Raw genomic sequence first — 26174 nt, 5'->3', positions numbered from 1 at the left:
TAGGCCTACAATCTGTTGTAAAGTTTTACAGTGACAGTTCAATTATGCCAAATGTTATATGTGGGTTTACTTCTTCACTGTTGAATCCATAGAGTAATTACAGGGGTTGTTCACCTTTAAATGAACTTTTAATATAATGTAGACAGGGATATTCTGAGACCATTTGGTTTTCATTTTTTATTATTTGTGGTTTTTGAGTTATTTAGCTTCTTATTCAGCAGCTCTCTAGTTTGCAATTTACGCAATCTGGTTGCTAGGGTCCAAATTCCCCTAGCAAACATGCACCAATTCTAATAAGAGACTGGAATATGAATAGGAGAGGCCTGAATAGAAAGATGAGTAATAAAAAGTAGCAATAACAAAACATTTGTAGCCTTACAGAGCATATCTGGAAGCTGGTGGCAAATAAAAACTGTAAATAAATGATGAAGACCAAAAGCTGCTTAGAATTGGAAATTCTATAACATATGAAAAGTTACTTTAAAGGTGAACCTCCCCTTTAAAGGGTTATTATATAAGCTTAAGACACCTACAATTGTACCTACTATTTGTAAAGAGCAGAAAACAATGGAAACTTTCTGGTATGTGACAAGTAAGAAGCCCCTCTATGGAAGGGGAAGATTGGGAAACCAGAAGGTGGAGGTGCAGACAGAATATGGGAGAAATGAAGGAGGAAGAGAAGGAAATGGAAAAGTGGAGGGTAAAAAGAGCACATGATGTGGAAATTAAGAGTAAGAGATAACGGGTAAGGGCCAGTGTTGAACTGGGCCAGTGGGAAACTGGGCCCTGGCCCTCATGGGCCCCTTCTGGCCCAGACCTGCTGCCCAGAAAGAACTGTGCTGGAGCACTCGCATAGCACAACGTGATCGACGTGCGCACATCACAAGTTCGTGCATCGCGACTTATACTGCCAGCGGCCAGGGAATTGGATGTTGGAGGGGGCCCCAGGACTGACAGGAGGGCCCTTCATTTGCAGCCCCGGTGGGCCCAAAAGGCTCCAGTCCAACCCTGGAAAAGGCAGAGACACACGCTAAGATTTGGGGAGATTTAGTCGCCCGGCGACAAATTGCCTCTTCTTGGGGCGACTAAACAAAAAGCCTTCCAGCCGGCTAGAATCAAAATCGTCGACGGGATGAAACTTGGAGCGATTCGTTTTCGGAAGTCGCCCGAAGTTTCCTTGTGAGGCGACTTTGGAAAATTAAGCATTCCGAGTGCCATCCCGCCGGCCAAGATCTCCGCTGTAGATCTTGGCCAGGGACGATTGGTTCTTCTTCTTTCTAGCGGGGGTCTTGGCTGTTGCGGGAGTGGCTTCAAGTTTCTGTGCAGGAGTTGGAGGATCCTCGGGTGCAGTCTCAAAGTGCTGTTCAATTGTGGTACTGCTCCGGTCACTGCTCTCTCGCTTCTCTGACACACTGAACTGATCTACCCGCCTGCGCCTGTTTTTATATGTAGCTGGCGGACCTTGCTGAGAACAATACTTAAGAAACACAAGTTACCGCCATGATGGATTTCCTTAATGGAAGAAGAGCCAGACCCCTTTCCCCAATTGCCAGTACATTGGTACCTCCCAGCCTGGTGACTGAGCAGCTTCCAGTTGGCACTGAACAGGGTCCTTACACTGAGTGATAAAAATGGGGTGGAAATATTGGCTCTGAGGTGCCTTAAAGGAGACATGTAGGATAAAGGGAAAAAACCCTAATTTTGTAGGCAGTTATGAATAATTTGTGGTGCTGGTGTCACATTGTGCTACAAATTAATAATATCTTTAAAAATAGCCCCTTTATTGGAGCTCCCTATAGATGTTCTCTGGTCCCTGTCTGTGTTTCAAATGAGGGGTGGGCGTGTCCTAACGGTCCCTGCCACAAGCACAGTAGGAGGGGGACAGCCAATCACAGCCCTGCAGTCACACAAGCACAGACAGGCTTCAGTTCCCTATCAGGTCCAGCTAGCTGCTGATTGGTTCCTGTCCTACAGTACAGTGAGCCAAGAGCCGCCAGCTCCCCTGCACAGCCTGGGAATTCAGGGAGCAGGAAGAGGAGGGAGGGATTATTAGGGTTTTTGCAGAAATATTCAATAAATCAGCCTGAAACACTATTTTTTTAAGCACAATTCTTCTATATCTAAATGAGTGTAATGCACTGGTACATTCTTATTTTTTACACAAAATGTCTCCTTTAAACTGGCTCTGTGCTTGGAGATTGCAGGTGTATTGAGGGGGGGGTCATTAATAGAGCAAGGACTTTGCGTTGGGCCCTTAGCATCACGCAAAGGGGCCCCTTAGGTATGAATTGGTAAAAGTCTTCTTTAAAAATGGCAACTCAATGTTGTACTTTTCTCTGCCCATTAATCACAACAGCAGCCACAATGGTCTGTATTTTAGAGAAAACATTTAGTTGTTATTCTTACATTATCCACTAGATGGAGGCCTCTCTTCTGTCTTCATTCTGGAGCTCTTGTTACTGGAAGCAGAATTTATAGCCTGGATACCAACAGCAAGTTCCTGTGATTGGCTGTCTCTTGGCAGCCTCTGATTGGCTGTAATGGATGTAGTTGATTTGAACTGGTTGGTAATGATTTCTGGAATGGTTTCTTTTAGGGCAGGACTACATGGCTAATTCGCCCGCGATCCGACTCGCTGCGCAAAATCGCAGCGTCACAATCGGATGCGGCGGAAACAAGGTAAGTAATGGCAGTGTCGGATCTTGTCGCATTGTTGATGCGACACGACTGTCGGATGCAGAGGCAGCGTGCAGCGTCTGCATTCGACAGTCGTGTCGCATCAATGCTGCTACACGATGCGACAATTGAATTACTTACCTTATTTCCGTCCAGAGCATAATGAGCATGTGCAGTGCCACTGACACTCAATATATGGCCTAACATGATCCAAGATGGGAAGATGCTGTGGGCAACTGTGAACGCCTGGATCATTACTGTTAAGGCGATGCTGAACCTCTCTCCTGGTACACTACATAAAATACAATATTTTTAGCCATATTAATTTTAGGTTTTAGTTCACCTTTAAAGGGCATGTAAAGGCAAAAAAATAAAATCCCATTTTTACTTTCTTTAATGAAAAAGAAACCTATCTTCAATATACTTTCATTTAAAAATGTGTACTGTTTTTATAAGAAACCTGACTGTATGCAGTGAAATTCTCCCTTCATTTACTGCTGTGGATAGGAATTGTCAGATGGTCCCTAACTGCTCTGCAGGGAAACAATCATACTTATGAATAGCAGGGGGAGCCCCCACCTTATTTCCCAGCCATGCAGAACTCAAGCAGCTTTGTTTATGATGATCCCTAAGCAGCCCAGACCACACTGAGCATGTGCACAGTCTTAGTCTTGCAAAGAAGTTTAACAAAATTACAAGATGGTGACCTCCTGTAGCCAACTTTGAAAGCATAAATCATTTGTTTGATTAGGCTTGTGGTGCAGTAAGTTCATGTTTATATTTAGTATACAAAATACAGCATTTCTAGCCTTATTCTATTTTAGACTTTACATGCCCTTTAAGGTGGCCAATAATATCGTATGAAACAAATTTTCGTCCGATATTCGTTGCGTGTATGGTGGAAAAAGAGCCGACCGATATCGGCAGAAGACTTGGATATCGGTCGGCTCGTTGATCGGGCTGGACGGAAAATTTGAATCGAGTGTCTTTGAAGGGACCCAAACATCGGTCATTGTTAGTGCTGAATCGTCAGATACATAGAATTCTATTGTTTCTTCCCGTATATCTACCTGTATATCGGACGATTCAGCTCTACACGTGTGTATTGAAACGAACTATCTTTCTTGGAAAGATCTTTTCCAAGAAAGATCGTAGTTGTTACGTCTATGGCCACCTTTAGAAACTCTACTATAGTTTATATAAACAAGCTGCTGTGTAGCCATAGGGGCAGCCATTCAAGCACAGGATACACAATGGATCACAGATCAGTTCTCAAGCATCCCATTGAATACTACAGAGGTTTTCTGTTATCTGTTGAGTATCCTGTGCCTTTTCAGCTTAAATGGCTGCCCCCATGGCTACACAGCAGTTTGTTATGGGGATTAATGCACCAATGCAGTCCTTTTTAAACCTGCCTGATTGATATCTAGACAATTTTCAACCAGATATCAGTTGGGCAGGCCAGCCGGCGAGCCCCATATAGGGGCCAATATTCTGGCATCTTTTATTAGCCAGTGTATGACTGCCTTTATGTTACCAGATCAACTGACATTCAGGGACACCTAATAAGTGCAGTTCGCATTCAATTCATAGATCCTGTATCAGTTCTCTAAGTGTCTCCTATTTCTCAGATCTAGTTCACGGCCTCACAAGGTTTTCCTTTAACTACAAAAAAAATGAAGACCAATTGAAAGGTTGCTAAGACCAGTATATTCTATAACATACTAAAAGATAGAAATGCAAAGTTCTCCTTTAAGCAGCTTGTTAATAAAAAAAAATTGAAATTAGCTGTAAATTCATAAATTGGCATGAATAAAGTGTGTTGTGTAAATGAACCTTTATGACACACCCAGGGCTTGGATTGTTTTCAGCCGCTGTCAGACCAACCCTTCACCTATTTAAGTTATACTGTAATATAAGAAATAGAATTATTCCCTTGTATTTATTATACATACAGGGATTATATATTATATATTTTATATTTATGGTACTGCCCCTCCCCCTCTATATAGCAAATGAGCCACAGCAACGTTATGTCCCTTTATAACAATGCCACTTATTTTTCCTTACCTTCCACGTGGCAGTGAGACAGGGATTCCAGTCCAGGAAAACTAAAGGGTGATCTGCTAGGATTTTCACTTTTCCTGCTCCTTCCACCTGGCAGAGGGCACCTATCTTTAGCCCCTGCCATGTTCCATTTCAGAAAAAAAATTAAAAAAAAAAAAAAAGATATTCACAGGCTTCCAGGTAACAGGGCACTTTGAGAACTGAATTTTGTAAGTAAAAAAATTAAAATATATATATATACATATACACACACATCCCCCACTAATCTACACAGTCAGTACTACTAGTTAAAATAAAACCCCCTCCCTGTCTCTAATAAAAGGAACCAAGTTTGCCCAGGTGCAATCACCCATAGCATCTTATACAATCTTTGCTTTTCAGCAGGCGACCAATAACTACCTGCCGATTGGTTGCTATAGGTTACTGCACCCAGGCAACGGTAATGCCTTTGAATACACAAGCCCACTAGGGTTGCCACCTTTTTAAAAATCTTTTAACGGCCGCTGGGGGGCGGGGGACACAAAGGGGCGGGCCGTGATGTCAAAAGGGGCGAGGCCACAACACGGACACCACGGACATTAGAAGAAGTAAGAGAAAAGGTAAGTTCCAGGGGATGTTCCGGGGGATTGGGGGCGGGCCGAGGGCTCCTTTTAATCGTATTACAAATTTACCGGCAGCTACATTGCCGGTAAATTTGTAATACAGGCCCCGGCCTTGGCAAGTATTTTACTGGCTAGGCCATACCTCCCAACTGTCCCTTTTTCGGAGGCACAGTCCCTCTTTTGACAGCTCAACCTGCAGTCCCTCATTTGTACTGGAAGGTCCCTCTTTTCTCTGTACCGAACAGCCAGAAAAAGAAACAGTTTCTCGCTTAATTGGCTTTTAGCAGAGAGCCCAGAACAGCTAACAGGTGCAAATAAGATACTTTGTAACAATTTTGAGACACAAAAACAAAGTTTAGATAAGGAGAAATATTTTCAAACTTTCATAACCTGCCAAATTTTGTAAAACAAACATGGTAATTAGGAGGTGTGGCCACAGAAAGGGGTTTGGTCAAAAAATTGCTCTACGTGCGGAAACAATTTTTTGTCCCTCTTTTTACTTCCAAACTGTCAGGGGTCCTTTCCACTGTCTTCTTTTTTCTTTGCTCCCAGGAATCCCTTTCTCTGCTCTGGGTGAGGACATGAGTCTACACATCTTCAGCACTAAACCTTCATCTATTGGACGTAGGGTTGCCACCTTTTCTGGGAAAAAATACCGGCCTTCCTATATATTTATCTTTTTCCCTATTAATAACATTAGGATCAGCCATAATTTTTACCGGCCAGGCCAGTAAAATACCAGCCAGATGGCAACTCTAATTGCATGTGAATCAGGGGCAGTGCCAAGTTCTACAGGAAATGTGTCCCAGGCAGCTGTAAAGCCATTACCTAAATCAGTCAGATATGTCCATGCATAGGGTTGCCACCTTTTCTGGAAAAAAATACCGGCCTTCCTATATATTTATCTTTTTTTCCCTATTAATAACATCGGGATCAACCATCATTTTTACCGGCCAGGCCGGTAAAATACTGGCCAGGGAGAAACCCTATCTGTGCATCACAGGCAACTTGACCCAGAGTTACCCAAATTATACGGTTACAAAATAAGAACATTTAGGAAGATGGCAGTCTGTGTATTTTATGAGGTTAATGTCTGCGCTGGGGGATAAAAGCGACACCGTCCTGGCAGATTTCTGCCCATTATTTGTTAATTAAAGGAGACCTGTCACCCACACATGGAAATCTGTATAATAAAAGTCCTTTTAAAATTAATCATGAAACCCAAATTCTTTTTTTTATGAAAACAACAATACTGGAACTAAACTCATACCCGTCAATCATATATTGCCTGCCCCTCCTCTATGCCTTAGGCAGGGAATTACTTTCACTTTCCATTCAGCACTTACTAGATGTCACTGCCCTTCCCACATTCCCCCTCTGTCTTCAGCATTTAATTTTGTAGCCAGGGCATCGGCATCAGGTGCCCCATTTTGGTGCATAAAGAAGATTTTGGCATGATTTTAACTTGTCTTAATAACAGTGTCCACAAAATGGCTGCTGCCTGTTTGATTTGATTGTGATTTACAAGACTAAAAGAAAGAAGTTTGAAATCATGTATATAGTTCAAGTGAAGTTTATTTTGCTTGACTAACATCATAAAACAGGATTTGGAATTATTTTTTACAGTGACAGGTCTCCTTTAAACAAAACCTTTGGCTTGCAGCTGAACCTTCCCAACCAGAGGTAGATTTTAAAATTGCATTCCTCTAGACCTCTCACACCTGCTGCCCCGCACACTAACCCCCCTTGCTCATACTCTCCAACCCCTATATTCTCACACCTCTTACCTCTTGCAGTTCTGCTGCATTTTCCATGATCGCTGAGTACTAAGTCCCAATTCAAATGTGGCCAGCGAACAACATACCTCCCCTAGCAATTTGCCGCCCAGGCCCAGATTTATGGAGAGGCCACCTGGGCCTATGGCAGCAGGATTTCAGGCTGTCCAACACAGTATTGGTTCAGAAACACTGGGGAGGCGCAAGAGATACGATAGTCTTTAACATTTTCTGTACGCCAATCCCCATTGCTCTGGTCCCAATGGTGAAAATTTGAATATGTAAATCCGACCCTGCCTGCCCCCAAATCCAGGTCTCTTCCCAACTGCAAATACATTCATTGCTGCAGTTCTTTTTCTATATTTTTTTTAGCTTTCCAGAAAAGAATATAAAAAGCCAAGGGAAGCTACCCGACAGACCCAGATTGGGATGGATTGCAGGCAGTTAAGGGGAGCTTTTGTTACTAGGGGGTCTTCTTCCTCAGCAAAAGTGGTTTCGGCTGTCTTCAGCAGCATCCTTGGCCCCCCCTTAAAACCTGAGGTCCACTGGGCCTGGGACAACTGTCACTGAGGAAGGGACAGGTGTTCCTGAAACGTTTCATCGTGATTACAGTGTCTGAAAGCACTATGGAATAAAATTGGGACCACCCCTGTTGCAGCATCTAAAGGTATTGGCATTCTTTTGTATTGCCTGGGACAACTGTGCTTGTTGATGGCAGCCCTGCATGTGTGGGTAGCAGATATAAGAAGGAATATGGACACACACTTCCTTGGCTGCACGATGAACACACGAGGGCCAGCAGAAGAGAGAGAATAAGTTCTCAGGAACATGTCCCTTGCATGACTGCAGCTCAATAGTAACAACAATGTCCATCAACAGCCCAAGATCCACACACTGGACATCCTTCCTTGTACAGAAAACAGCAGCTTAAAACCAATCCCAAGCTGATTTTGGGGTTATCAGACTGTCTAGATATGGCTGGATGTGGCCAGATGGGAAAGAATATTCGCTGGCCCACAAGGCTGGAAGCAGGGAAAAGCCCTTGTTTATAAAGTTTATTGAGGAAGTGTAACATTTCAGGATAACACCCCATTGTGCTGTTCACTCACTTTGTGACCGAAACATTGGATCTTCAATTCCTCTTCCCTCAAGTGATAACCTGAAATAAGCTCTCAAAATGCCCGTAATGAATCATTGTCTCCTTATTGTCAGGTTAGATGACATTATTGTGATAATTAGTGGTGCCTTATATGCTTAGGACCCCACTGTCTCATTGGGCCACATTTGAACAGACACGAAAACCTGTAAAAAGAGCCATGTCCTAGGCAATGGAGTAACTCTTTTGACTGTCCTTTCCTCCAAATTCAAAGGGGGCATTGAAGTCAAGTTGTTAATTTCAGTGGCTTTCTGCAAAGTCACATATCTCTAGGTCATTGACCTTGTATTTACTAACAGAGCTTCTCAATTGCACAAGTGTGGCAACCTTTCTCAACCTCTGCTTTCATTTTCCAACTTGCAGTGGGCCCCTCAAAATTAATTGATGATTGGTTGCCTTGGGTAACTGCACTGGTGCACTTTAGTACTTGTACTGTAAATGGGTTGCCTTGATAAACAGGGTCTTCATTGTCCTTAGGCGGGGATTTCCAAGCCCCTTGAACTTGCAGTTGCACAAGGACATGTATTTTGGACTTCTTTGTGCTTGATACACGTGCAGCACCGGGCCAGGCACCCTAGGAAATCTGGCTGGTTGAGTGCCGAATAGACATGTACACACGCGAATAGGTATGAGCACATAGTGCCTCACAGTCAGGCAGAGAAGAAAGAGGGGACCGGACTAGGGGGTAGGAAGCAGAGAATGTACATGCCTGGTGTCCCCCCCCCCCCTGCTTTGCACCATAGGCACATGCCTACTTTGCCTACCCCCAGTTCCAGTCCCGTACAGGTATGGCATCCGTTATCCAGAAAACTCCAAATTACGGGAATGCCATCTCCCATAGACTCCATTTTATCCAAAGAATTCACATGAAAAATGATTGCCTTTTTCTCTGTACTTGAGCTAAACTGAGATATAGTTAATCATTATTGGAGGAAAAACAAGAGTTTTGGGTTTATTTAATGTTTAAATTATGCTTTAGACTTAAAGGAGAAGGAAAGGCTTGGTGCACTTGGTGTCAAATGTTAGGCACCCCAAGTGATTCTATTTACTTACCTGAAACCCTGGGCTGGTGCTCCTATCAGCAGAAAACTGCACCGGCCGGGGGTTATACCAGTGAGCACCACGGATCGCTCCTCTTCCGGCTTCTTCTTTCTTCAAATTTCCCGGGGCAAACGCATGTACAGTAGAATGAAATAGGCGACTTTTTAGTTAAAGTTCAGCTTTTCATTCTATGCGCAGCCGCACGAAGAAAGAAGAAGAAGGAAGAGGATCGCTCAGTGGTGCTCACTGGTATAACCCAGGGCCGGTGCAGTTTTCTGCTGATAGAAGCACCAGCCCAGGGTTACAGGTAAGTAAATACAATCAATTGAGAGTGCCTAACATTTGGCACCAGTGCACAAAGCCTTTCCTTCTCCTTTAAAGTGGTTGTTTACCTTTGAGTTCAATTATAGTATGATGTAGAGAGTGATATTCTGATACAATTTGCAACTGGTTTTCATTTATTATTATTTGTAGTTTATGAGTTATTTAGCTTTTTATCCAGCAGCTCTCCAGCAATTTTAGCAATCTGGTTACTAGGGTCCAAATTCCCCTAGCAACCATGCATTGATTTGAATAAGAGACTGGAATATGAATAGGAGAGGGGCTGAATAGAAAGATGAGTAATAAAAAGTAGCAATAACAATACATTTGTAGCCTTACAGAGTATTTGTGTTTTAGATGGAGCTGGTAAGAGTCAGACGAAGGCAGCAAATAGTAAATAAAATATATATATATATATATTAACAAGAAAAAACGAAGGCCAATTGAAAATTTGCTTAGAATTAGCCATTCTACAACATACTAAAAGTTAATTTACAGATGAGCCACCTCTTTAAGGTATGAAGAACCAAATTCCATAAAGATTCTTTATCTGAACACACCCAGTCCTGAGCATTCTGGACAATAGGTTTCATACCTGGACCACACTTTCTCACTGTGAAGTTATATATGGGGGAGGGGGGGGGGCATTACCAGATTCTATGATCCTCTTTAACAACCAGTAGAGTGATGCCGAGATCCCATCATATTGCAGAACAGTCAGGCTTGTGGGAATGTGGGAGCCTGAAATGCCCTCCCCAAAAAAATTTTTATCTACAGCAGCAGAACAACTCGTATAATAAATATAAACACTCCCTACCTGGACACGGCTGTTCTAATTTTTATAACATGAATGTCCCTAATGTACAGAAATGCCAACCTACCTGTGCTCCTGGAAGTGAAGATACACGGTTGGGAGTCTGGGAAGCTTTGGTGAAATAGGTAATAAATGGGAAAGACGGAACATAAATAGGGCAGGTTTCCCCTTTGGCTGAGATGATAAAATACTGCAGTAAATGGGCCACTTCCAGCTTTATTTCTATAATTATCAGCCATCCTGGGTCTCTTAGGGAGTTCAGCCTGAAGGACTATTAGTAATTGACATTAGAAAACTGCACAGCAATGTGTTCAAGGCCACCTTTTCTATTAACTGTTCTACCCTGGTGATTAGATATGTTGCTATGCTGAACTTGGTTTCGAGAAAATGAAAGAATTCTTCTTGATTTGAACTAAAGGACTAGTTGTATTTTATATATTGAGCTTACTGGACCTTACTCTGCCGGCTTTCAGCTCCGACTGCCTCTATTTATAGCAGGGGTCCCCAACCTTTTTTTTTTTTTTTTTTTTTTCGAGGACCGGGGGGTGGGGTGGGGTCGGCAGCAAATTTGGACACACCAGTGTCCAATTTTGGCATGCCGTTGTCCAATTCGGCGCGCCGCGTTTTTGCACACTGGGCTCAACGGCCCAGTGCGGGAGTGTCCCACGTCCCACTACTGGCCCGCTGCCCGGCGGTTGGGGACCCCCGATTTATAGCCTTTTATGATGTCAGAGATACACAGGGTCTATAAATGGAGGTGCCGCATGGGTTTGGCTTGGGTGTAGATTGGTAGCGAGCAGTTTAGGGTCGGGTGCAGGTCGAATTAGTGTCAACCTGCGGTGAAGGAGTAGGGAACAGGGCACTGGATTCGAGAGAGGATTTTGTTCTCCTTTAAAAATGTTCCTATATTGAATATGGTGTCACAATTACTGGGATGCGCTTTTATTTAATTTTAAATTCCCTCCTATAACCCCCCCCCAGCCCGATGAGCTTGTACAGACCCGATATGGCTACCAAAGCAAAGTGAGCCATTTCTGTAAGTCACATTGGGCTGGGGTGGAATGAAGCATCAATAGTCTGGTGAACAAAAGAAATCTCAGTAATGACAAGAAGTAGAAAACATTCAGAACCTGCAGCTTTCAAAAAACTCCGCATCCTCCTTGCCGCCCATTGTGTGAAGAGGCCTCACAGCTGAAAGATACAAGGCAGACACTTTTCTTTTCATGTTAAGTTTATTGGCATCATTTTCATCTTTACAGAAGATTCCAGCCTACGGAATAGGACGTGGGCTGCTGGGAGAGAAAAAAAAAAAGGTAGAAGTGCCGAATGGAAGCAAGCGATGAATTCAAGAACAGAGACATAGGGGTCGCTAAACTGCCAGGGGTTTTATACCAATAATAATAGTTTGTGATCCGCAGAAGAGGGGTGAGGGCAGGAGGGACCTCTAGGACTACTTCATCTGCCAGTGAAGGGGGAGAAGAAACATAGGACACCCCAGAGAGGAAAAAGAGTTGTTAAGCTACAGGTAAACCGTTAAAATATACCCCACCCTCCCCATCATGTAAGAGCTTAGCAAAGATCCCCCTGCAGACCGCTGACACGACAACGTTATATATACTTTTATATAGAAAAAAATTACAATAGAAAAAAAACAAAAAACAAACAAAATGGAAAAATAAAGTGATTTACTACCTGCACTTAAGCTCATATCCAAGTCCAACATGCACATGACTGTTACAAGTCTATCTGCCAATTCTGAAGGCGTTAAAGGATAAATAAATCTTTAAAAAAAAAAAAGCAAATGTTAAATTGCTATTCTAGGAATTTTTGCAATGTGTATTAATTATTTATTTTGTTTTAATTCCAACATATTAAGGGATACGTCTACTGTTAACATGAATGAATTTTGTTACAGCAGCGCCACCTGCAGGTCAGTTTCCCACCAGTCTGACCACCAAGTAGTCAAGGAATTTGTGAGGAGAAAGAAAGAGGCTGCTCTGATGTTCTTCTGCTTAGGAAAATAATTAGAAACCTTTCCAACATCAGAGCAGCCTCTTTCTTTCTCCTGACAACTTCCTTGACTACTTGCTGGTCAGACTGGTGGGAAACTGACCTGCAGGTGGCGCTGCTGTAACAAAATTCATTCATGTTAACAGTAGACGTATCCCTTAATATGTTGGAATTAAAACAAAATAAATAATGAATGCACATTGCAAACATTCCTAGATTAGCACCCTCATTATTTTTACATTCATTTATTTATTTTAAAGGTTTACTTATCCTTTAAAGACAGCTCTTCTAGTGAAATGAATAAGCAGCAGATTCTGGCTGTACTCTTTACCTCTTGGGGGCGCCACAACATTTACACGGTGGATTAGCGTTTGCAGGCCAAGCACGCAGGGGCAAAAAATTATTCTACGGTCTAATTACCTGGGCTTCAATATAAGTAAATCAAACCTTTTTTCTAACGCTAAATTTATACATATTTTTTTTTTTAATTGGTTGCATATATTAACATGTACTATAAGATTCTTTTTTTCCTAACGAAGCATTACATAATAAATGGATTCTGTAAAAAGAAGGTGTGATTAATTAAAAGTAACAAGCAGATAAGTACAAAACTCAAAGACCCAGGGTGAGACTGGGTGCTGAGCTTGCAAAGGATTATGGGATATGAGCAGCCAGTCTGCTTAGAGCCTTCAGTGGGACGCGGGACAATTAAAATGGTTTATTATCAGATCAGGTCATATGTTAATTATACACAACGACTGTAAAATGAACCAGACAAAAAGACTGTTCTCCCCCACAAGACACACAAAAAAACCAAAAAGTTCAAACAGTATGTTTTTAATGTTAACCACTTTGCACCCAGAGGGGCTTGCAAACACTGTTGCAGGCCACTTGGTAACACAGGGGTTAAAACACACAGGCATATAATCCCCCCCCCCCCCCGAAAAAAAACTTGATGAGAAAAACCAGTGTGTTGTGCGTATGATACAGGTGTCAGTATCCAATTGGATCGATGTCTGGGAGCTGGAGATGATGCAGTTGATTATTATTTATCCTTTACACTCTGGACAGGGAGGGAAGGGGCTCTTGTGTTCGAAGGCCTAAGTGTGATATCGGTTAGTGAGAGACTCCGGCAACCTTCGCTTTCAGCAGCTGCAGCTCTCAGCAGAGGCCTTTGCTCTGTCATTTTTGTCCAATTTGATGGGTTCTGGGAATTCGTTGTACAGCTCCACCTCGGTCTCCTGGCGGGACAAAATAGGCTCAGTTAAAGGGGACCCGTCATCCAAAAAAAGTTTTCAAAATCCTATTTTATCACATTAGACAAGCAAAACGTACTTTAATTACACTGTATAAATTATTTAAATTTTGTTTCCTCCAATCTGGGAATTCATAATTATAACCAGCAGGCAGCAGCCATTTTATGGACACTGTTATTAAGACAAGTCTTGTATCATCTCAGAATCTTGTTTGTGCACCAGAATGGGGGACCTGATGTCCATCCCCATGCCCTGGCTACACAATTAAATGGTGAAGAGAACGGGGAATGTGGGGAGAGCAGTGACATCTAGGAAGTGCTGAATGGAAAGTGAAAGTTATTGTCTGCCCCGCCTCTATGCCCAGGCAAAGAGGAGGGGCAGGTAATATTTGATTGACAGCTGAGATTTCTAAATGAGCTTACATTGGCTATGAATGCTTTAATAAAAAATAGAAATTGGATTTCATGTTTCATTTGAAAATGACTTATTATACAACTTTGTGTCTGGGTGACAGGTCCACTTTAAGAGGTTTATTAGCATATCAGTTTCCAAAACTACAATAGTTCCCACAATATTACACAATATTTTCATTCAAAAGTCAACACTTTGGGGTATATTTATCAAAGAGTGGAGTAAGAAATCACCACAGTCCGCTAAAGTGTATATTCTGCAACTCTCCATTTATTTCTATGTGGTTTTGCATCAATGGGTGAAAGTTCATCCTTTGATAAATACGCCTTTCAAAATCCCATAGAAACGAATGGAGTGGCGCGGAATTTCACTCCTGGCGACCTCTAACTTCACTCTTTACCCCTTTGTATTCAATAATGGTATACCTTTAAAGGGTTTTTTCAACTTTACAGTAACTTTTAGCATCTTATAGAATGGCCAATTCTAAGCAACTTTTCAATTGGCCTTCATTTTTATTTTATTGTATAGTTTTTGGATTATTTGCCTTTTCCTTATGACTCTTTCCAGCTTTCAAATGGGGGTCATTGACCCCATCTAAAAAAACAAAAGCTCTGTAAGGCCACAATTTATTATTACTTTGTTAATAAAAAGTAATACTTTTTATTACTCATCCCCTTTCTATTCAGGCCTCTCCTATTCCAGTCTCTTATTCAAATCAGTGCATGGTTGCTAGGGGAATTTAGATCCTTGCAACCCGAGAGCTGCTGAATAAAAAGCTAAATAACTCAAAAACCACAAATAATAAAAAATGAAACCAATTGCAAATGGTCTCAGAATATCACTAAACATACTAACAATTATTTTAAAGGAATAGTTCAGTGTGAAAATAAAAACTGGGTAAATAGATAGGCTGTGAAAAATAAAAAATGTTTCTAGTATAGTTAGTTAGCCAAAAATGTAATGTATAAAGGCTGGAGTGACTGGATGTGTCAGATCACTACTTCCTGCTTTTCAGCTCTCTTGGTTTACACTGACTGGTTACCCTGGTTACCAGGCAGTAACCAATCAGAGACTTGAGGGGGGGTCACATGGGTCATATCTGTTGCTTTGAATCTGAGCTGAATCCCGAGGATCAATTACAAACTCACTGAACAGTTATGTCCCATGTGGCCCCCCTTCAAGTCGCTGACTTAAGCTGGCCATAGACGCAAAGATCTGATCGTACGAATCGAGGATTCGTACGATTTTCGGAACGTGTGTGGAGAGTCCCGACATTTTTCGTCCGGCGGAGATTGGTCGTTTGGTCGATCGGACAGGTTAGAACATTTCTGTCGGCTGCCGATAATATCTCTGTGTGTATTACTGATCGTACTATTTTCAGTGGGAGACTGTCACTAGCTTTGGTTGGACATAGATATCGTACGATTGCTGTCAGGGGCAGAACATTGCTGATCTGTTCTTTTACTAATCTGACTGGTAAGACTTTGATCTGAATGGTTAGTGGCGGGTCGGGAGATGGGAAAGTCCGATCGTACGATGATTCGTACGATCGGATCTTTGCATCTATGGCCAGCTTAACTCAGAGTTATAGAGCTTAAAAGCAGGAAGTCTGATTCTGGCTGTTTTATTAGACAGCCAGTCACTCCAGCCTTTATACATTACATTTTTGCCTAACTAACTATATTAGAAACATTTTTTATTTTGCACAGCCTATCTATTTACCCAGTTTTTCATTTCACACTGAACTATTCCTTTAAAGGTAAACAACCCTTTTAATTGTGTGCTGCAGACATGTAGAATCTACAGTGCTGGCACATTGGTACTTCCATGTCAGTCAGCTCCGTTGATTCTACAGGAAGTAAAGGCCAATAAAAGGCTAGTGATTAGTCACTGGTGGCTGCCTAACCAACTGGCAACCCCCAAGTGAATATGGGTTTTGGTCATGTTGATCCTTTCCTGCCGAGAGGTTTGTTTATCTAAGTTATTGTTAGTTGAAGTTTCTAAACCTGACAGTTTTGCCAACCTGACTTTCCCATCTCAGCCTGTCCGTTAAAGTTTCTAATGCTAACGGACTCCTGCTGCACAAATATGGCGGCCCCCTCATACAGGAACATGGGGCATTAGACAGGTAATGTAAAAGCTTTGTGCAAATACTTTATGGCAAAGTTATAAGTAGCTTTCAAAGGCAATATTATGATAGATGTAAAAAAAAAAAAGAGTTTAATTCCTGGTGTCAGTATCTCGTTAAACACCACTTACCTTCTCGGTTCCTCAAACATTTAACCAGAGCCCTAAGCTATGATTCACACTGTATAAAAACTGTCAGTTTTGTGGGATAGAGTCAAATATGTGCCCAGAGTTGGGAGGCTGTTTCTTGAGTAGAACACATGGTGAAGGCAGAATGCTACATCTCACTCTCATTTACCATGACCCTTGCCAGATGGTTTTTACCAATATTAGAATGTTACTAAAGGGGAACTATTGCAAAAATGAAAATTTAATATCTTCATCATACTAAAAATTTTTTCTAAATACAATTAATTAAAACATCTGTACAATTTCTTCACTATCCCTCTCTCAGCATCTGTTTCTCTTCATTCTCTCTTCATGCAGCAGTTGGGTGTCAGATATTCATTGACAGTTAGATCCATTATATTATATGGGGGCTCCTTTTGCCTAGTAGATGTATTAGAGCTCACTCTATTAAAATCACCAGACATCATGTCTCTCTACATGCAGGATTTGTGCAAAAGGCATTATTTTTTTAAATTTTGTTTGTGCTGGAATCAGTTATTTGAGTAAGCTCTAATTCGTCTGCTAGTAGCCCCCCTATAAGATATATTGGATCTAACTGTCAATGACTATCGGACACCCAACTCCTGAATGAAGACAGAATGAAGAGAAACAGATGCTGAGAGGAATAGTGAAAATAAACTTGATTATTTCAGAAACTATGCAGAATATTTAATTGATTGTATTTACAACGTTTTTTATTTCAGTATGATGAAGCTTCATTTTTGTGATAGTTCCTGACTTAGAAAGGAGCTGGGGCTGATGGGGTTGCAGGATACAATGTTGGTTATACATTCTTTTCTCAATTGCTATTTTGCTTTTATGATTCAGCGCTAACTCAATGTAGTCCGATTGCCATAGCTCTAAAGCCATGCAAAGTAAACTAGCCCTGCTGATTCTCCAGGAGCGGGAGGCGTTTTGGTACCTGTTTAAGTGCATTCCGTGCGATCGTCTGAAAAGCCTGTTCCACATTGATAGCTTCCTTTGCACTGGTTTCAAAATATGGGATGTTGTTTTTGCTATGGCACCACACCTGTGCTCGCTTTGTGGTTACCTGTTGAGGTGAAAGACAGAAAGGACAGGCTCAGGAATCAATGCCTGGGAAAACAGATCACATAACACTCCATTGTTCTCATCAAGCATTTATACAGGTATGGGACCTGTTATCCAGAATGTTTGGGACCTTTCGTAATTTGAATCTTCATACCTTAAAGGGGAAAACATGTTTTTTTTACAAAATGAATCATTTAACAGTACTGCTCCAGCAGAATTCTGCACTGAAATCCATTTCTCAAAATAGCAAACAGATTTTGTTATATTCAATTTTGAAATCTGACATGGGGCTAGACATTTTTTCAGTTTCCCAGCTGCCCCCAGTCATGTGACTTGTGCTCTGATAAACTTCAGTCACTCTTCACTGCAAGTTGGAGTGATATCACCCCCTCCCTCCCCCCCAGTAGCCTAACAACAGAACAATGGGAAGGTAACCAGATAGCAGCTCCCAAACACAAGATAACAGCTCCCTGGTAGATCTAAGAACAGCACTCAATAGTAAAAGCCAAGTCCCACTGAGACACATTCAGTTACATTAAGTAGGAGAAAGAACAGCCTGCCAGAAAGTAATTCCATCCTAAAGTGCAGGCACAAGTCACATGACTGGGACAGCTGGGAAACTGACAATATGTCTAGCCCCATGTCAGATTTCAAAATTGAATATAAAAAAGATCTATTTTGATGAAATGGATTTCAGTGCAGAATTCTGCTGAAGCAGCACTATTAACTGATGTGTTTTCCCATGACAGTATCCCTTTAAGTCTACTAGAAAATCATGTAAACATTACATTAACCCAATAGGCTGGTGTTGCTTCCAATAAGGATTAATTATATATTAGTTTGGATCAAGTACAAGATACTGTTTTATTGTTACAGAGAAAAAAGGAAAACATTTATTTAAAAAAAAAATTTGGATTTGATTATAATAGAGTCCACGGGAGACAGCCTTTCCATAATTCGGAATATTTAGATACGTAACAATAAAAGGAGAGAACAATTTGAGCTCTAATTTATCAAAATATATGCATAAAACGGAGCTATATCAGAATGAAAAGGCACTTACTTGTCTGTTCTCAAGGTCTACCTTATTTCCCAGCACAACAAACGGAAAGTTCTCCGGGTCCCTTGGACTCGCCTGGATGAGGAATTCATCTCTCCAACTGTCCAGAGTCTTGAAAGTGTTGGGAGCCGTGACGTCGTAGACCAACACGCAGCAGTCGGCCCCTCGGTAGAAAGCGACCCCCAGGGATTGGAACCTTTCCTGCCCAGCTGTGTCCCAGATCTATACAGACAGAGAGAGAATGAGAGAGAATGAGGTCTTCGATTTCACCAGGTAGAAATACCTAATTTATATAACTCAGCTTTACGGCTGTTTGTTCTTTGTGTCCTATTAAATCTGCTCCCGTCAAAAATCATAACTTTATGAGGGTTATTTACTAAAATCCAAATTTATCTCATTATTAATATAAAAAAAAAAGCTTTACCAAACTCCCAAGCCTGATTTTGCCTTGTTTATTAATAATATAAATATATTCAATCTGGGAGAAAAAAAACACGATAAAATCGAGCGAAAACCCTCATCGTACAAATTTTTACTGGCTTTTCTCACCCAGAATTGCTCTGTTTTTTTTTTCGAGTTTTTGCCTGAAAACCCTGAAAAAGTGGGGTTTTTGGGCTAAACCCACTGAAGACCAAAATAGCTTTGATTTGGGATAGGTGCCTCTCGCATTGACTTATACAGGACCTTGACAGGTCTGAGATTGCGGATCTTTGGATTCTGGCTTTTTGCAGCTTGAAAAATTCTAGTTTTGCCCCGAAAAGCCCAACCAAAAAAATTGAGGTTTAATAAATAGCTCCCTCTAAGTCCAAAAACACATGTTTTATTTTACCCTAAATAGCTTCTTTCACGGTCTGCCTTCTCCTGATCGAGCTGAGAGGGAGGGTCATAATTTATTTCGGGTAAGTGGGTCACATGATTGACGATAACATCACTGCCTGTTCATTGTCCTTACTTTACGCTCATTGTTTATGGCTCTGTTTTAACCTTAATCCTAAAATCAACTTGTAGAAAGATAAATGTGTGTAATAGCATGTCCCCATAAGGGCAGAGACACACGTGAAGATTCGGGGAGATCACCCAGCGACAAATCGTCTCTTCTTCGGGCGACTTATCTACCCGAGCTGCCTTCCAGCCGGCTAGAATCTAAATCGTCCGGCGGGATGGCACTTAGATCGTTTCGTCTTCCAAAGTCGCCCGAAGGTTCCTCGTGAGCCAACTTCGGAAAACGAAGCGCTCGAGTGCCATCCCGCCAGCGATTTCGATTCTAGCCGGCGGGAAGGCAGTCCATGGAGATAAGTCGCCGGAAGAATAGGCGATTTGTTGCTGGGCGAATAAATCTCCCCGAATCTCCATGTGGGTCTCTGCCCTAAGTCATGTAACACAAGCGCTACAGTAACAACAAGTTCTGCTCGTAACATTTGATAACAAGAAAGCGAAGGGAAGTTATGGGCATATGCAGAATGACTTTTACTGCCCACACTGTGCGTTACTATATAGAATTGCTGCAGACTGCAGTGCTGAAGTATGTAAAGGGGTCGGCAACCCCCTAGCAAGGAGCACGGGACCTGAACTGGCAGTGGAGGGAATAGGTCATTTCATTGTGGATGATTTCGGAAATTGGTAATGCACATACATCGCAAATCTGCTCAGAATTACATTTTCTTTAATATAAAAAGCAATGTTATGAAGGTACAGCTTCAGCCTAACCGAATTCTCCATTCAAAAAAAAAAAAAACGAAATTTTGGTGCAACTATATAGAGTGGCAAATATACTTGTCATTTTCCTTTCAGTGAAGAAATTATGTGCTTTTGTCACGAGGATAGCGTTGCCATGGATACCAGAAATAAAGTGGTAGGGGTAAGTAAGGGGATGTGGCTTCACTAACATACTCTAGTGTCTGTAATAATCCATACAGCAGGGGTGTCCATACTTTACTAATGCGAGGTCTACTTTAAATGATGATCATAAAAGCATTGTTACAATTCTGTTCCACAGAAAATATTACTTAAATATGGATTCATGAAACAATGTTAATTGCTAACAAACAACTATTTATGTAACCTTAACTTAAATATCTGAATGAAAAGCATGAAACAGGAGAGCGATTTAAACAGTTTGTTAACAGAGTTTTGAGATGTACCAGTTAAAGGTCTACTAGTAGATCCTGATCTACCATTTGGGCACCCCAGCCATACAGCATTAGAATTCTCAGGTGTGTAATGCACTACTACTAGTAATCTACCATGTAAGGTACATAAACACTACTTATAGTTAAAGGAAAACTAAACCCTAAAAATGAATAGGGCTAAAAATGCCATGTTTTATATACTGAACTTGCACGAGCCTAAAGTTTCAGCTTGTCAATAGCAGCAATGATCCAGGACTTCAAACTTGTCACAGGGGGTCACCATCTTGGAAAGTGTCTGTGACACTCACATGCTCAGTGGGCTCTGAGCAGCTGTTGAGAAGCTAAGCTTAGGGCTCGTCACTAATTATCCAGCAGAAAATGAGCTTGGTCTGTAATATAAGCTGATGCTACAGGGCTGATTATTAAATTCTGATGCTAATTGCACTGGTTTCTGTGCTGCCATGTAGTAATTATCTGTATTAATTACTAATCAGCCTTATATTGTGACATTTCTATTCTATGAGTACTGTATATTGTGAGTGGGTCCCTAAGCTCAGTAAGTGACAGCAGCACAGAGCATGTGCAGTGAATCAGCAGAAAAGAAGATGAGGAGCTACTGGGGCATCTTTGGAGACACAGATCTTTACTGCTAAAGGGCTGTGGTTGCCTTGGGCTGGTACAGAAGCACAAAACAATGTACAACATTTCTAGCCAACTTCTTTAATCAAGCTTTAGTTCTCCTTTAAGTAAGGGCCCTACAGGGCATTCTGGGATTTGCATTCTTAGCAATCTTCACAGCTGGCATGGGAACACAGAGAGACCCTCCAGACTAAGCTTGCTCATATGCCGCTATCCCTCTGGCAAATTTCTCGTGACTACAAGCCGAGGGAGCAGTGTTATGAGTGACGTGATAGAAACAAAAGCTGAATGGAAGCTCTATCACTGCCGCCATCATGTGAGTGTCGAGCTCCCGTTGCATCACGTGGCAGGGAGAATTCACATGTGCCAGTGAGGAAAGCCAAACCACAGGGCACACAGGTTGGTTTATAGTCTTACATTAACTTTATCTATTACAATGAGCAGATGTAGAACATTCCAGGTGCAGTGAGATGTACAGGAAGAGACACTGGCTGTGTTGGTGCCTCACGAATTGTCCCACTGCACCTTTATTGTGTAGAACAGGAATCCTGAAACAGTTCATCTTTACCTGCATTGTGACCAATCTGTCATCCACCATCACCTCCTTAGTGAGAAAATCTGCCCCTATAGTGGCTTTGTACTGGTTGGTGAACTTCTTATTCACATACTGGTTCATGAGAGAGGTCTTGCCAACCCTAGAATGGAAGATACAAACACATTGATTTAATAAAAGAACAATGGCACAACAAAGAAATACGGCTCAACCTACAGCATAATACACTCACCTTCCCATCATTCATTAGAAGTATGTGTTTATATAGTTAAAGGGGTTGTTCACCTATAAATTAACTTTTAGTATGATGTAGAGCAGGGGACCCCAACCCTTTTGACCCATGAGCCACATTCAAATGTAAAGAGAGTTGGGAAGCAACCCCAATAAACCAATAAACCTTGGGGTGCCAAATAAGGGCTGTGATTGGCTATTTGGTAGCCCCTATATGGACTGGCAGGCTACAGGAGACTGTTTGGCTGTACCTGGTTTTTATACAACCAAAACTGCCTGGAATTCAAAAATAATCACCTGCTTTGAAGCCACTGGGAGCATCATCCATGTTGCTCGCAAGCCACTGGTTGGGGATCACTGATGTAGAGAGTGATATTCTGAGACAATTTGCATTTGGTTTTCATTTTTTATAAGTTGTGTTCTTTTATTTAGCTTTTTATTCGACATCTCTCCAGTTTGCAATTTCAGCAATCTTGTTGCTATGGTTCAACTTACCCTAGCAACCATATTATTTTTAATGCATATGGATTGGTAGTGTAGAACGTATTCCTGCATATTCCTGGAGGGCCAGTGTATGGTGTAAGGGGCTTTTTCAAATATTTACAGCCCTTCTGTAATTTGCCAGAAGATTGCCAGTCCGGGCCTGGGTATATTTTATCACATCTGTTTCAGAGGGATGCTCCTGTTCTCAGGTGTGGGGTTAAACCCATAAACCTGGATGTTAGCGGAGGTTGTCCTTATGTTTTCTTCCACATCACAAACATTGTTAGATAACAGAGCCTACATCTTATGTGGAGTTAAGTAACACATCAATTCCACAGAAATACTCAAACTTTGCTCTCATTTATCTAAACACTGGAAATTACCTTTCCCAGGGAACAAAGATCAAGAACATACATCATTGCAGTTAAAGGGCAAGTCTGCCTTCACAAAACATATTGTTTCATAATACACCAGTTAGATTTTTCTTTTTTTTAATTCTTTGTTTGCTGATCTGCCCAGATGTGATGTCACTTCGATCAACCACCTCAGGAGTGTAGCCACGCTCCCGAAATTTGTCGGCCATTAATTGTATAGAAGAATCCAATTGTTTTGGGTCAGACGTGATGCGTTTAACATGACTACACTCCTGAGGGGGTTGATCAAGCAATTTCTAAGTACCATCACTTGCTCAGTCTCAAAGTATATTTGGAACCCAGATTATCAGCTATGTTCTCAATATATGACCGCACGGGGATTACTGTGGAACGCATATGCGCTTCAAACCTCAGCCCCTTATAATTTTCAGGATGCAGGAGCAGGACGTGACGTCTTTGCAGACGCATAATAGGATGTGATATTGCCACAGAAGTGGATTGTTCATATATGGGTTATTCCCGATGTATTTGTTATGTTTATAGACTTATATTAGTCACAATTGCTTCAACACATGGATTGCAAATATGGTGGAACACATATGCGTTTCAAATGATTACCCAGAGGGCATCCCTCCGCTCCTTCGATATCGGAGGAAGCGGAAATGACATCAGACACCCAAGACTCGCCGTAGAGGATACGAAACATCCATAGGTATAAAACCTACTTGGACAGTAAGACTCGTTCTGCCTTTTTCTTTTTTAAGACTCACATAAAATTATGGGCCTTGACAAGGCATGAAAGCTTTTATTTATTTTGGCCAAAAGGTGATACAAACACCTAATTTTTTTTACATTGCACAGGTTTCAGAGGAAGTATGTTAAAGGGGAACTATTGCGAAAATGAAAATGTAATATTTGCTTCAGCATACTGAAATGAGAAACTTTCTAAATACAATCAATTAAAAATCACTATTCCTCTCTCAGCATCTGTTTCTCCTCATTCTGTCTTCATTCAGGAGTTGGAAGTCAAATAAATGATCCAATATATCTTACAGGGGGGCTCTTTTTGCCTAGAAGATGTATTAGAGCTCACTCTATTAAAATCAACAGAAATCCTGTCTCTCTACATACAGAATTTGTGCAAAAGGCAGGTATCGTGTTAGATGTTTGCTTGTACATCTGCTAGGAAAGGGAGGCCCCATAAGATATATTGGATCATTCATCTGACACCCAACTGCTGCATGAAGACAGAATGAAGAGAAACAGATGCTGAGAGAGGAATAGTGAATATAAACTTGATTATTTCAGAACCAATGCAGAATTTTTAATTTATTGTATTTAGAAAGTTTCTTACTTCAGTATGAGGAAGCTTATGTTAAATTTTAATTTTCATGATAGTTCCCCTTTAAGGAAGGATGTTAAAACCAGATATCACCCCAGGACACATGGCTCACTCGCTGTGTCTGACATTCATTAGGATAAATGCAAGATTAAATGCCAGGAGCTAGTAAATATTGCCTTAGGGCATTTGTCTCCCGTGTTAAAAATTGTCAAATGTTCCCGAAAATATCATGCCCTTTGTTAACTTGTAATCGCCACATTTAATTTAATCGTTTCCTTTAGGGCTATTCCACACGGGGAGATAGCGACGCGTTTGCGGTCGCGGCAACAAAGCGCCACGACAGTCGCCGCGACCGGCGCAGGCGACAGTTTTGTATGGGCGCCTATGTAAAAACGCCTGTGCTAACCACACGAGGCGATGCGCTTTTCAACAGTCGCCTGAAAATGCCTCGCCAGGCTTTTTCAGGCGACTGTTGAAAAGCGCATCGCCTCGTGTGGTTAGCACAGGCGTTTTTACATAGGCGCCCATACAAAACTGTCGCCGCGACCGCAAACGCGTCGCTATCTCCCCGTGTGGACTAGCCCTTAGGTTAATCACAGGAAAATGCCTTTCCAACAAATAAGCTGAATCTCCATTTTTACTTGCGGCAATTACAATGTTAGTAAAAGGCAAGGCATTTGCGAGTAGCGATTTTTTTTTATGCGGGTAACAAATCTCCCCATGTGCCTTGACCCTTATGTTGTAGAACAATTCAAGTAAATGATATAACAGAATTCTAATGGCGATTTAACGAATCCACGTCTGTAAAAATAGTAATTTTGACACTTACCCAGAATCCCCGAGGATGATGACCTTCAGCAGCACTTTCTTCCTGGACGTCATCTTTTAGAACTAAATGGGAAGAAACAGACATATGGGTCAGTCATCTGCACATTGATTCCTGTTGGGACCATTGTTTTTGGTACTTTTCAGTTATTGGTTTATCTGCCCATTTTCCTGCTTTCTATCACAGCTGCACTAAATATCAAGGGACCTAAAAGGGATTTTCCAAGGACTCTGCATGAATGAATCGGGTTTCTCGCCTCCAAGCCTGTAATCCAGCTCTCCATGCCCCTTTGTCCTCCTGCTTTCTCTTCCGTAAGCCTATCTTAAACACTCTGTTTTGCCAAACTCTTTTCTGGTTTCCTAGAAGCAACTTCATCCCTTCCATTCATGTTTTGGTCCCACCCGAGGCTGCCAGTTCGTTATTTAAAGGGCTTGTTCACTTTCAAATACTTTCAGTTCAGTTGGTTTCAGATTGTTCATCGGCAATAAAAGTTTTTTCCAATTACTTTCTATTTTCGATTTGTGACCATTTTTCTAATATTGAAGTGTTAAGTTTAATTTTTCACCTTCTAAAGCAGCTCTGGAGGGGGTCGTCGACTTTTTAACGGTATTAAATTGATACAATTAGTTGATACAAGGGATGCACCGAATCCAGGATTCGGTTCTGGATTCGGCCAGGATTCAGCTTTTTTCAGCTAGATTCGGATTTGGCCGAATCCTTCTGCCCGGCCAAACCGAATCTGAATTTGCATATGCAAATTAGGGGTAGGGAGGAAAATCACATGACTTTTTATCACAAAACAAGGAAGTAAAAAATGCTTACACCTTCCCACTCCTAATTTGCATATGCAAATTAGGATTCAGATTGGTATTCGGCCGAATGTTTTGCAAAGGATTCGGGGTTTGGCCGAATCCAAAATAGTGGATTCGGTGCGTCCCTAGTTGATACATTTTTAATTTGTCCCTGCTGAGCAAAATCCCTGAGCTTCATTAAAGGCAGCTGTTAGAATTGATACAATAGTTGCTAATATTCCACAGATACTGCTGAGAAATGTATCAACTAA

At 41.5% G+C, this 26174-nt stretch overlaps 1 protein-coding gene across 2 annotated transcripts in view; it reads right to left on the bottom strand.

Moving 5' to 3' along the window:
• Positions 1 to 12704: 12704 nt before the first annotated feature.
• Positions 12705 to 26174, bottom strand: part of rab7a.L (RAB7A, member RAS oncogene family L homeolog) — a 33459-nt gene continuing 19989 nt past the window's right edge. Inside the window, exons 3-7 of one of the 2 annotated variants that reach the window (XM_018256560.2) lie at positions 25115 to 25176; positions 21871 to 21997; positions 18538 to 18756; positions 17347 to 17475; positions 12705 to 13703 (exon numbers count right to left, since the gene is read on the bottom strand). In XM_018256560.2, the coding sequence (XP_018112049.1) occupies positions 13608 to 13703; positions 17347 to 17475; positions 18538 to 18756; positions 21871 to 21997; positions 25115 to 25167 (624 nt within the window). In that variant the 5' untranslated portion in view covers positions 25168 to 25176 and the 3' untranslated portion in view covers positions 12705 to 13607. 2 annotated transcript variants of the gene reach the window in all.

This window comes from Xenopus laevis, chromosome 4L (assembly GCF_017654675.1).
Source record: "Xenopus laevis strain J_2021 chromosome 4L, Xenopus_laevis_v10.1, whole genome shotgun sequence".
NCBI lineage: Eukaryota > Metazoa > Chordata > Amphibia > Anura > Pipidae > Xenopus > Xenopus laevis.
This window is presented reverse-complemented; position numbering and strand designations above follow the sequence as displayed.